The sequence below is a fragment of the Bos taurus genome, chromosome 16 (genome assembly GCF_002263795.3).
Source record: "Bos taurus isolate L1 Dominette 01449 registration number 42190680 breed Hereford chromosome 16, ARS-UCD2.0, whole genome shotgun sequence".
In the NCBI taxonomy this organism is placed as follows: domain Eukaryota; kingdom Metazoa; phylum Chordata; class Mammalia; order Artiodactyla; family Bovidae; genus Bos; species Bos taurus.
The window spans coordinates 64,239,386-64,251,785 of NC_037343.1; the positions used below are offsets into that span (position 1 = coordinate 64,239,386).

The 12,400-nt window shown below is 43.4% G+C and overlaps 1 protein-coding gene across 4 annotated transcripts in view; it reads left to right on the plus strand.

The window, feature by feature from the left end:
* The window catches only part of LAMC2 (laminin subunit gamma 2), a 77,285-nt gene that overhangs the window by 25,322 nt on the left and 39,563 nt on the right, over positions 1 to 12,400 (plus strand). For all 4 annotated transcript variants that reach the window (XM_059875822.1, XM_010813534.4, XM_002694208.5 and 1 more), the window contains one exon: positions 6,670 to 6,858. In XM_059875822.1, the coding sequence (XP_059731805.1) occupies positions 6,670 to 6,858 (189 nt within the window). The remainder of the gene's footprint in view (positions 1 to 6,669; positions 6,859 to 12,400) is intronic.

The following is a 12,400-nucleotide window of genomic DNA, read 5'->3' on the forward strand; positions in this document are numbered from 1 at the left end:
GAGGACTTGCTTGTATACAAATGGTCACAGGAATGCCAAATTGTTGATCCGTTCTCGTAATTGCTTTCAACATTTCCTCTGGAGAATTTAAAATGAGGTCTTGATGAACTGCAGCCCCTGATGCAGATTATTCCAAGACCTTGCCCCAGTACAACCCTAGGAAATATTTTCAGTTTCCTTTCATTCTTTGAAGGATACAGCTTGGAAACAGCCTTTGGCCCCGAGCTTCCTGTCCCAACCGGTTGGAGTTGTGTGTTTGAGTGAGGGTGGGAGTGTTAGGTGGGCCCGAGGCGGTCTGCACACCTTGCTGCATTGTTTGCAGACTTTGCAGCTCCTGGACTGTGTTTCCTGGTGGGGAGCCTGGGGGGTGGTGGGTGGATCAGCCTGCCTCTGGCTGCCTGGCGGACTTTTCTAAGAAGTACCTTGAGGGTCAGCGATGGTGTGCTATTATAGCTGTTTTGATAATAAATGCTTAAGTGCCAAAGAAGCAGCATACGTTGCAGTCAGACACAATTACTACCCACGTTTTCCTAGACTGAGAGAAATACAAAAAAGTCTGAGTGGCATGTTTGGTTTCTGTGGGGCTTCTGCGGGACTTGAGGTGAACTTGCTGAGTCTCCTTTCTTTAGCTCCTAAGGAGCATCCCTGCTGACAGGGCAAGGATTTAGGCTGGTGGAGTGAGGGGATGGTGAGGGGACAGGACAAAACCTTGAAAGTGAAGTGAAATCACTCAGTCATGTCCAACTCTTTGCGACCCCATGGACTGTAGCTTACCAGGCTCCTCAGTCCATGGGATTTTCCAGGCAAGAGTACTGGAGTGGGTTGCCATTTCCTTCTCTAGAGGATCTTCCCCACCCAGGAATCGAACCTGGGTCACCTCCAGTGTAGGCAGATGCTTTACTGTCTGAGCCACCAGGGAAGTCAAAACCTTGAAAAGATGTCCCTAATTTGGAAAGAGTACCATAGAAATGAATAGTCAAATAAGGGTAGTGGGTAGGACCTGATTCCTGTGATACAGAATCAGTGAGACAAGGAGAAAGATTCTGCCACTCTTAATTTCTAGACCCTATATGTCTTCAGGTCTGTTCAGGGTCAGAGTCTGATTTGTTTCTGTATTTTCTGATACAGTAATAGCTTAATGCCAGATACTGGACCTATGCCTGTCCACGATAGAATGAGGAAAACCGTGATAACATGATATGTATGCGACAAAGGACATGTCCAAGATGTGTATGTGACAAAGCCCAATATATCTCAAATAAGTGTATATTTAATATCTTACTTGGAATTCTCCAGGCAAGAATGCTAGAGTGGATTGCCATTTCCTTCTCCAGCGGATCTTCCCAACCCAGGGATTGAACCAAGGTCTCCTGCATTGCAGGCAGATTCTTTACTGGCTGAGCCACCAGGGAAGCCCATATAAAACATTATGATTCCCTTTATTGAAATCTTGCTGGCTCACAAAGCCCAGTGTCCGAGCACCAGGGCAGTGCCCCTGTTAGATGTGAAGTGATACTTACTAAATGAATGGATGAAATGTATGTCTTTTCCTCTAAGTATCACGAAAACTCCATGAAGTCTTGGACAGCTATTGTTTTTTAAAAAATTTTATTTATTTATGGCTGTGCAGGGTCTTCATTGTTGCATGTGGGCTTTCTCTAGTTGCAGTGAGCCGAGGCCACTCTTCATTTCTGTGCCTGGGCTTCTCATTGCAGTAGCTTCTCTTGCAGAACACAGGCTCTAGCTGTGTGGGCTCAGTAGTTGTGTTGCGTGGGCTTAGTTGCTCCACAACATGTGGGCTCTTCCAGGACCAGCGATGGAACCCATGTCCCCTGCATTGGCAGGCAGATTCTTAACTACTGGATCACCAGGGTAGTCCCATCTGTTGGTTTCTGGCTACCGCTAAATTCCTGAAAACAGGGTATGGCACATAGATGCTCCGTCTATATTTGTTGGATGAAAGGATTTGACAAATTATTCCCAATGGACCCAGGACATGTCCAGGACCCCCATCTTTATACTTGTATCACTGGCTTTTGTGTCAAGGCTCCCTGATGGAAACTAGACAATATAGTTACAAAATTTACAGCTGGCCCCAAATTTAGAAGAATAGCAAGTAGATTTCAAAAAAAAAAAAAAAATTCTATAACAGATTTAAAGCTGAACAAGGCTAAACATAAAAAAGGAAGTATAATAAAAAAACATTTTTAGAGTTTCCTCTTGTTTTAAAATGTATTATAGGTGTGTGTGCCCAGTCACATCTGATTTTTTGTGGCTCCGTGGACTGTAGCCCGTTAAGCTCCTCTGTCCGTGGAATTCTCCAGGCAAGAATACTGGAGTGGGTTGCTATTTCCTCTACTCCAGGGAATCACTGAACCCGTGTCTCCTGTGTTTCCTGCATTGGCAGGCGAATTCTTTACCACTGCGCCACCTGGGAAACGTACCTAACCCTGGGCTTAAAGAGAAGCCCAACTGAGAGAGAGCAGGGTAGCTCACAATAGGTTTGCCACAGAGTTCCAGAGTGGAGAAATGCTGCCTAAAGGCCTCCTGTATTGGAATTATATGAAGGCATCTCCATCGAAGGCTGTGAATTTTAAAGGAAGAACATCATTTCTTTCATAACAGAGCTTTAAAGCAGAAGGGACAGAAGGAAAGGGAAATGGTTAAAAAAAGATAACGGGGTTTTCTATTTTTAAAATAATGCTCTAAAAATACATCACTTCCTAATGAAATTAACTTCTACCAGCAAAAAGTTTGTTTTGAATGAAAAAAGACTTCCCTGGTGGTCCGGGTGGCTAAGACTCCACGCTCCCAATGCAGCTGAGTCTTGGTCAGGGAGTAGATCCCACAAACTGCAACTAGAAGCTCGAATGCTGCAACAAAGATCGAAGGTCCTGCAAGACCCAGCGCAGACAAATAAATAAACAGAATAAACATAAAATAAATACAAAAAAGAAAACAGAGACCACACAAAAAGCAGGAAAAAAAAAAAAGCAATGAGACGTTTGAAATTATTTCGAGATTGTTCACAAAGGTCATCCAGGGCAGGGAGGGCACTGGCTCAGTGTGGGATCCAACTGGACAGCCTCACAAGGATCATTGGCTGGTGGATTTAGCTCTTGTTCGTGCCTAATGAGCTGCTCTGCAGAAATTTCACAGCACATGGCAGCTGTGTGGCACATCTGTTGGAGATCCAGAAAAATCCGTTACACAAACATTCGTTGGGAAAGATTCGGCTTGGCATCAGTTCTGTGAAAAAGCCCTGGGAGTCTGAACTGAATGCAAACTTCATGGGCTGTGAGTTTAGTGAAATGTTAGGCTCATCTGTGGAATTATAATATCTGGTCCTGCTGTAAGCTAAGCTGTTCAAACCACATTTGAAGAGCTGTAATAAATTCTGGTCATTTAAAGAAAGGTAGTGAAAATGAGTGGAGAAGGAAATGGCAACCCACTCCAGTGTTCTTGCCTGGAGAACGGGGGAGCCTGATGGGCTGCTGTCTATGGGGTCGCACAGAGTTGGACATGACTGAAGCGACTTAGCAGCAGCAGCAGCAGCAGTGAAAATGAGAGTTTGTTCCTAGGAAGGGAGTCAAGATGAACCTAGAAATCGTGACTTGGGAAATGGTTGAAAGTTCTGGAGGTGACAGATCTTCAGCTTAACCTGAAGAAGAGAAGGCTAAAGATGAAGATGGTCCTATCTTCAGATACTCAAGGGCTTGGCTAATGCAGCGCCTTATAAATGTAAATGTGAGAAATGTCTGATGAGTCAATAAATAGAGAAGAGAGTAGGTGTGTCTGTGTATGTGTTGTTGTTTTCCACAGAAGAACAGAATGCATGATAAAATTATAGGGACAGAGGCACATTTAAAATTGCAGGGACATCCTGGTGGCTCAGTGGATAAGAATCTGCTGCCAATGCAGGGGACATGAGTTCCATCCCTGGTCTGGGAAGATCCCACATGCCTCGGAGCAACTAAGCCCGTGTGCCACAGCCTCTGAGCCTGTGCTCTGCAACAAGAGAAGCACCAGAATGAGAAGCCCATGCTCACTGCAAGTAGAGAAAGCCTGGGCACAGCGATGCAGACCCAGTGCAGCCAAAAATAAATAAAATATCAGATGAGTGAGAAAAGGAGGGGAAACAATTAAAAAAACGATAGTTTAAAAAATAAAATTGCATAAAAATAATGTGTAACAACCAGAGCTGTCTCAGGAGGGATGGGACATCTTGCCAGATTAGGAAGAACTGGAGAAGAGGCTGAATAACTTTCCATGAGGGAGTCACAGAAAGAATACCTACACACAGGAGCAGACCAGAGCCTTGAGACGCAAGAGTAACATGGAAAGGCTAGAGCTTTGTGATTGGACACACCTGGGAGCATTTACACCCTTGCCACTTGGCTGTGTCAGCTGAGGTGAGACACCCACCCCCTCTATGCATTCATTTCTTCATCTGTTGAATGAAAATTATTAAACCCATGTTAAAGTGTTATTGCAAGAATTCACTGAGCTGCTGAATGTAAAATCCCAGAAACATACTGGTCTCTGGATAGGTTCTTGACTTTGCTCAGATTAGGGGCAGCCACAGGAGTAAGAGAATGAGTTTTAGGAGTTACTGCAAAGAAGTCCCTCACGAAGGTCAGCGGCTGTACTCAGCCACCTTGGCCACCTTTGTTCCGTCAGAGCTGCCAAGGCCTGCACGGGCAGCTGCTCTGTATCTGTTGGTACATTGGCTGACTTTTAAAATGAGTCCCCAGGGTAAGTCACGGCCCTGGGCATTGCCAGAGACAAGTTCTCACTAGGGTCGCATGGCCAACAGAGACAGTGTCTCTGGGGGAAAGAAAGTGGGTTTTGGCAACAGACAGAGGTTCAAATCCCAGCTTTCCACTGGGTCAAGTTACTTAACTTTTGTAAGCTGCATTTTTCTCATCTGAGGCAATACCTCTCTCCTGTGAGTGAGGGGTGAAATAGCATAGATGAAGGACTTGATCTTCTTTTGTCTGTGGAATCCTTTCGACAATCCAGGGAGGTAGAAAATGCAGTCTACGTTTATAAAAGAAAAAAGAATCAGAGAGTTGAAGTGATTGCCTGAGGAACTAGCAGAACTGGTACTTGATACCATTCTTTTTACCCCAAGGCTCATCATCTTTTCCAAACCGTGGCTGAAATATTTGCTGGGGGTCTGCTGTGTGCCAGGTACAACACTAAGGATTTCCCCTGTTAACTCATGGGCTGTTTCGGTCCCGCATGGACATGTTAGTCACCCCACGAGTCTCTTTGGAACATGCATAACGTAAACTTTCCTAGAAACCTGGGGAAAGTCCTTCTTAATGGGACTGTGGTTCTTTTTGACTCCTGGCTTTGGGAGAGACCCTTATGGCACAGTGAGAGGGGAGGAAATACCTGTCCAGATAGTCATATTAGCTCCTCAAGCACAGGGAACCCTCCTACATTTTTGGTGGGAGTATAAATTGGTGCAGCCTCTTTGGGAAACAGAATGGAGGTTCCTCAAAAAACTGAAGTAGCTACGTGATCCAACAATCCTGTTCCTGGGCATATACCGAGACAAAACTGTAATTTAAAAAGATAGATGCACCCCTGTGTTCATGGCAGGACTATTCACAGTAGTCAAGACATGGAAACCACCTAAATGTGGGTCGAGAGATGAATGGATAAAGAAGACGTGATCCACACACACACAATGGAACACTACTCAGCCACAAAAAGAATGAAATGATGCCATTTGCAGCAACACAGATGGTCCTAGGATTATCGTGCTGAGTGAAGTCGGTCAGAAGAAGAAAGACAAATACTATATGATATCACTTATGTGTGGAATCTAAAATGTGGCACAAATGAGCTTATCCATGAAACAGAAACAGACTCACAGGTGTAGAGAACAGATTTGTGGTTGCCAAGGGGGCTGGGTTGGGGAGGGAAGGATTGGGAGTTTGGGATTAGCAGATGCAAACTATTACATATACGGTGGATAAACAAGGTCCTACTCATAGCACAAGGAACTTATTCAATATCCTGTAATAAACCATAATAAGGGATATGAAGAAGAATGTATATATGTATGTATATCTGAATCACTTTGCTGAACACCAGGAATTAATATAACACTGCAAATTGCTGTGTTTCAATAAAGTAAATTAAAAAAAAATTAGCTCCTTGACCATCACTGGAAGGACAGATGCTATAGGTCTTGAACAGATAACACCTTCAGCTGTTTCACAGTCGTGCCAGAGTGCACATCCTGGCGGTCCTCAGGTCTTCTCCAGCCCATAGACTTGTACTGTGGGGTTTCACAGAATTTTAAAGATGAATTCCTTGCATATATTTAAATCAGGACTTTTCACATAAAAATACATAATGTTAGAGCTTTGGTTTGTCTTGAGGGGTCTGGCAGTCTTGCAACCCTGACTGCACATCGTTTTGTGTTCTCCAAGGCAACACTCCTCCAGCAACGCTTCCTTTAGGTAAACCGAGAACTCCCTCCATTGTCGTGCGGCCAATTTCACCCCGTTACCTTTTGCTACCGAGCAGTTTAAACTAGTATGTAGTACCCTGGGCATCATTTTTATTAATAATAATAATAAAACACCTAGGAGAATTGCCCCAACTTGTTTTCTGCTGACGATGTCTTCTTTTTTCCCCCCTAATCCCTAGTCTGTGATTGCAATGGGAAGTCCAGGCAATGCATCTTTGATCAGGAACTTCACAGACTGACAGGAAATGGATTCCGCTGCCTCCACTGCAGTGACAACACTGGTGGCATTCACTGTGAGAGGTGCAAGGAAGGATTTTACCGACACAGGGAGAGAGACCGCTGTTTGCCCTGCAACTGCAACTCCAAAGGTAGTCTGATAAAAGGGGGGGAATTGGGGGGAGAGAATGGGGAGAGAGGGGGAGGGGAGAGAATGGGGGGAGGGAGGGAGGGGGAGGGAAGAGAATAGGGAAAGGGAGGGAGGGGGAGGGGAGACAATGGGGAGGGAGGGAAGCAGGGGAAAAGAGAGAGAGAGCAGACCAAGAGGCAGATGTTCAGTTTTCTTGAATAGACACTTCCCAGTTGGTCCGGTGGTTAAGACTCCACAGTACTCCCAATGCATGGGCACAGGTTCAATCCCTGGACTAGGAACTAAGGTACCCCATGGCACAGCCAAAAGTAAACAAACAGAACAGAAAAATATATTGCAAAACTAATAATTTCCTTTCAACATATGAACATATAATTCTAAAAATAAAGTTTATTTAAAAATTTCTAGAACAACTGGGAATCTACTAGACACTGTTTTTTTTTTTTTTTTTTTTTAGCAATTTCAATCTTAAAGGAAATATGTTTTCTTTTAAGGCTAGGTTGTAGGAACTAGCTGTGGTCTTCAGGGCCCATTAGTTGGAATTCCAGCCCCAAGAGAGGCACCCGATGACTTTTCCCAGCAGATGAGTCTTTGACCTGGAGAAGGAAATGGCTACCCACAAAGAAGCTTGTATTCTTCCAGTGATAGTTCTTCATTTCCATAACTATCCCTTTGACCAGCCTCTCAAAAATAAGAGATTAGAAAGATTTGTTTCTGGTGCTATGCTGGGTGCTGGCAAGATAAAGTGAGACTGATAAAAGAGACAGACACAGAATAGGTAGATTAGAATCCTTCACAGGGTGGTGAGCAAGAGAAAATAGAACAATAAATAAGAAGACCTAGTAGGGTGGCTGGTTCCTAGGAGAGTCTGTTTTTGTTGTTCTTGTTCTAAATGTATCACCCACTGCTGTATTCTCAGAACTATAGGCAGTTTATGTGTACACAGATGCACATGTCCTGCTGAGGTCATCATGAAAAGTGAAAGTGTTAGTTGCTCAGTCCTGTCTGACCCTTTGCGACCCCATGGACTGTGGCCCGCCAGGCTCCTCTGTCCATGGGGATTCTCCAGGCAAGAATACTGGAATGGGTAGCCATTCCCTTCTCCAGGGACTCTTCCTAACCCAGGGATTGAGCCGGGGTCTCCCTCACTGAGGCAGATTCTTTACCATCATAGTCATGAGCAGACAGTAAAGACAAGTTAATAAAGATAAAGAGGAAGAGAGAGATAAATATTTGGGACTTAAAAAATTAAAAACAATTATTTTGGCCACACCATGAGGTACACGGAATCTTATTTCCCCAACCAGGGATTGAACCAGTGCCCTCTGTAGTGAAAGTGGGGAGTCCTAACCACTGACCACTCGGGAAGTCCCTGAAGTTGGGACTTTGTAAAGCTACCTTATTTGTCTATTGTCTTCCTTGGCATATCTATTTCTCTTTGCCAAAAAGTGTTTAATACTATAATGTGATCAATGTTAATTTACCAAAAAGGTATAGCCTTATGACTCAGTATAACTCTGTGGAGCCGATTCTTAGCAGCAGCTGAAAGAATCTAAACATGGGCAGGCTTTGGCCCAGCCATGACTTGCAAGTAGCATGTGTTGGGGAGCCTTCGAAAACGGGGGTGACCCCATGGTGATACAGACCCATACATCAGCAGTCATTCTCAGATTCACCAGACTTGCTGCTACCATATGGTTTGAGTCAGATTTGCTCAGTCTTGTGGCTTTGACTCAGCATCCAGAATCTTTGGGGTTTAGTAATTCTCCCTCTGAACCAAAGAAACATTAAAAGAAAAATGATTTCACTTTAATGGGCATTTAACCTCTCTGACAAGCCCGTATCCCCTTAGGTGATGTGGCTTTGTTGTGAGTCACTAGAGTTGGGTCATCCCAGGAAAATAATCAGCGTGAATGTGATGCGAAATGCAATTGGCTCAGCTGGAAAGCCTGGCCTGAAGACAAGGCTATTAGTCTGGGAGTAGACAAGGAGCCTGCGTGGTGAAGCTAGATGGTGAAGAGGCTTTACCATGCCGTCTCTTCTTCTCCACTCTCGTTTGTTGCCACCCAGCAACAGTGAGCCTGGTTCTTTCCTTTCTTTGGGGGAATAGACATCTTGGACTCCGGGTGAACAACCCAGTAGGAAGCAGTGGAGCCCAGTGATGATTTATGTCTTGTATGATATTAATAGTTAACATGAATTACACGCTTACTCTGTGCCAGGCACTTTTCTAAACACTTTCATCCACTAATTAATTTAATCTTCACAAATAACCCTATGAAGACAGTGCTATTATTTTCATTTTACAATGAGGTAGCAGAGGCTTAGAGAGGGAGGTGATGGGACTTGTCGAGGGCTGAGTGGCACGTTGGTGGCCGGGGCTGTCCCCACTGTGTGCCATCTCCAGCTACCTGTTGACTGCACAGGTCACAAAATCAGTAGCAAGAATTTAATTCTCTGTGTGATTTCTCAGTTTCCCCATCAGCCAGAGGGTATTTTTCACTTTCAAAATATAACTTCCCAAGGGAATTTGTTGTATATTCAGTTACATCAGTTTCTTCTAAATATACCAACTAGACTTATTTTTAGGTGATGATTTTAGGGGCTCAGCAACAGGGCTGAATTATCCTCAGTTCTCGTAACCCTGATAGCTTTCTGTGGATACTTTGAAACTCACTGCGTGTTTGTGTTTTCCTCCCCTGATACCTAAATTCTTGAGATCTGTACAGACATTAATGATATTGGGTTTGTTCTCTTAATTTTATTTTTTTTAAATATGTACAAGCCATGCAGTGAATTAGTCATACTATAACATTTGAGTTATTGTTTTGAAACATGTCTTAGATAATAATTTAATTATTATTAAATACAGTGATTGGATAACAATAATATAGTGCTATTTAAAAATGCAAGTGTCTATATTTTTTAAGCATTCTCAAAAGGAAGCAAGCTCTCTCAGTCATTTTAGAATATGTTCCTGAGTCCTCTAATGCATATAGACAGTACTACCTAAGTCCTGAAGTGCTTTCTGGGGACACATTTGAAACAAGAAGCTCTTCTTCATCTATCCTTTAGGCCCATTTGTTCACAATTCCTAAGAGTAGCTCGTGATATAGGAATTGGGACAGGTGTTTTTATTTTAATGAGATACTTTGAAAACCCAGTGCTATTATTTTGGAAGTTTGGGAACATGAAATAAATCAATCCTGTTGATAGTAAGAGCCTGTATGTGTTTCCATGTCAACTTTGCAAGGCTTGAAGGAGACCTAGAAGATTCAGGCATAAACTGCTTTTGTGAGCACTTACTATGTGTGAGACATTGAGTTAGGTGCTTCATTTACTTTAGTTTGGGAGACATTGAGTTAGGTGCTTCATTTACTTTAGTTTGGGAGACATTGAGTTAGGTGCTTCATTTATTTTAGTTTGGGAGACATTGAGTTAGGTGCTTTATTTACTTTAGTTTGGGAGACATTGAGTTAGGTGCTTCATTTATTTTAGTTTGGGAGACATTGAGTTAGGTGCTTCACTTACTTTAGTTTGGGAGACATTGAGTTAGGTGCTTCATTTATTTTAGTTTGGGAGACATTGAGTTAGGTGCTTCATTTACTTTAGTTTGGGCTTCCCAGGTAGCTCAGTGGTAAAGGATTCACCTGCCAGTGCAGGAGACTCAAGTTCGATCCCTGACGTGGGAAGATCCCTGGAGAAGGAAATGGCAATCCTCTCCAGTATTCTTACCTGGGAAATCCTATGGACAAGGGAGCCTGGCAGGCTACAGACCATGGACTAGTAAGAGTTGCTTCTGAAAAACTATTGTAGGGAGAGTTTTCTTAAATTGGACTTCCCTGGTAGCTCAGACGGTAAAGTGTGTGTCTACAGTGCGGGAGACCTGGGGGAGAGTTTTCTTAAATTAAAAACATAATTTCCAGTAATTTGAATGGAGGAAAAAAAAACATGTTTCTGGGTCCCAGATGTACTCATTTATGTTTAAATAATTAAATTGTATAAATTTAAACAGGAATTTACCTTCTTAGCTCCGTCTGCTGTGTGTCTCTAAACGCCAACCCCAGTGGCCTCTTCTCACTCTCATCTTAAGTGCTCTCTTGTCTTAGATATTGGAAACTATTCCATCTTCTTCCTCCCTTAACCCTCCTTGGAATTCTCCTCCCTTGGCTTCCACTATTCGGAGACTTCTTCCCATTCCTATCACCCTTTCCCTTTGCTTAATCAGTGATATTCAATTTCCACCCAAGGTGCCTTCCCCTCTTCTCTCTATCTGCTCCCGGTGTGAGCTGTCTGATCCTCTGAGTGCTCCCAATTATCCACAAATGGATTTGATATCTTATCAGCTCTTAATTCACCAATAAATATGGTGAACTAATATATATATATAATGCCCAATTCAGTGTCTCACACAGAGCATAAAAGGTAGTTTCTGTTCTTATCACTGAGGGTCCTTTCAAGCCTTGCAAGGTTGACATGGAGACTCTTACAGACTCTAACTGTGAATGTAACTAGTTTATTTCATGTTCCACCTGCGGCTATAGACACAGAGCCAAACACCTTTATTGATTTGATTTGTATCTATAAGTGAATTAAAAGTTCACAGTCAAGTAAGAGATTAGGAGAAAGAAGGAACAACTGGTTAGTGTTCTGTTGGCTTTATAGATTATGAATAGCCTGTTATCACAGTTCAGATATAGTATTATTTATAATACTGCCAGCCTTAGGGAAATTATCAAGTGGGTGAACCACATTCTACCTCATCTTTTGGCTTCCTCCTCCTTTCACAATAACCATATCCTCCTTCCTGAGGGCTAATTAATGCAACAGACATCTAGGACTCTGCTTCGGGCACTGGGAATTCAGCAGGGAACACAAGCTGAGGGAGTTATCAGTAAGCAGGGCTAAGGACTGAGGGAGCAGTGGGCTGAATGTTATAGACATAAGAGTTAGAGAAGGTTTCTCTAGAGAAGTTAATCAAGACGTAAGTGCTGAGAATGGGCCAACTAGGGTGCGTTCTCAGGATAGAACATTCCAGGCTGAAGAAGCAGCAGGTGCAAATGCCCCGAGGAGGGAAACAATCAGCATATTCCAGGAACAGGGAGGGGAGCTAGGATGCTGGACCTCAGTGAAGGAGCAGAAGATGAGGCAAGAGAGGCCAAGGCTTGTAGGTCATGGTACAGAGTTTGCACTTTATTCCGCTAATAGCAGGGACCTATCAGAAGACCTAGACCCATCAGAAGACCTAAACAGACCAGTCAGATGATTCAAACTCCGTTGGAAAGGAGCACTTTGGCTTCTATAGAGAGAATGGAGTCAGGATGGAGGTAGGGGCCAGGTGAGAGAAGGAGGAAGCTTGAACTGGGGGTGGTTGAAGGGGAGGTGCTAAAGGTGGCTGGATTCCAGGATGGCACACTTTGTTATCCTGAGCATCTCTCACCTTTCAGCAACAGTCTGTGAGGTCATTTTATAGAGCATATCTATAAACAATTAATCATAGGAAAGTACTCTAGAGCCCCAAACCAGGTAAGATGCACAGAGTC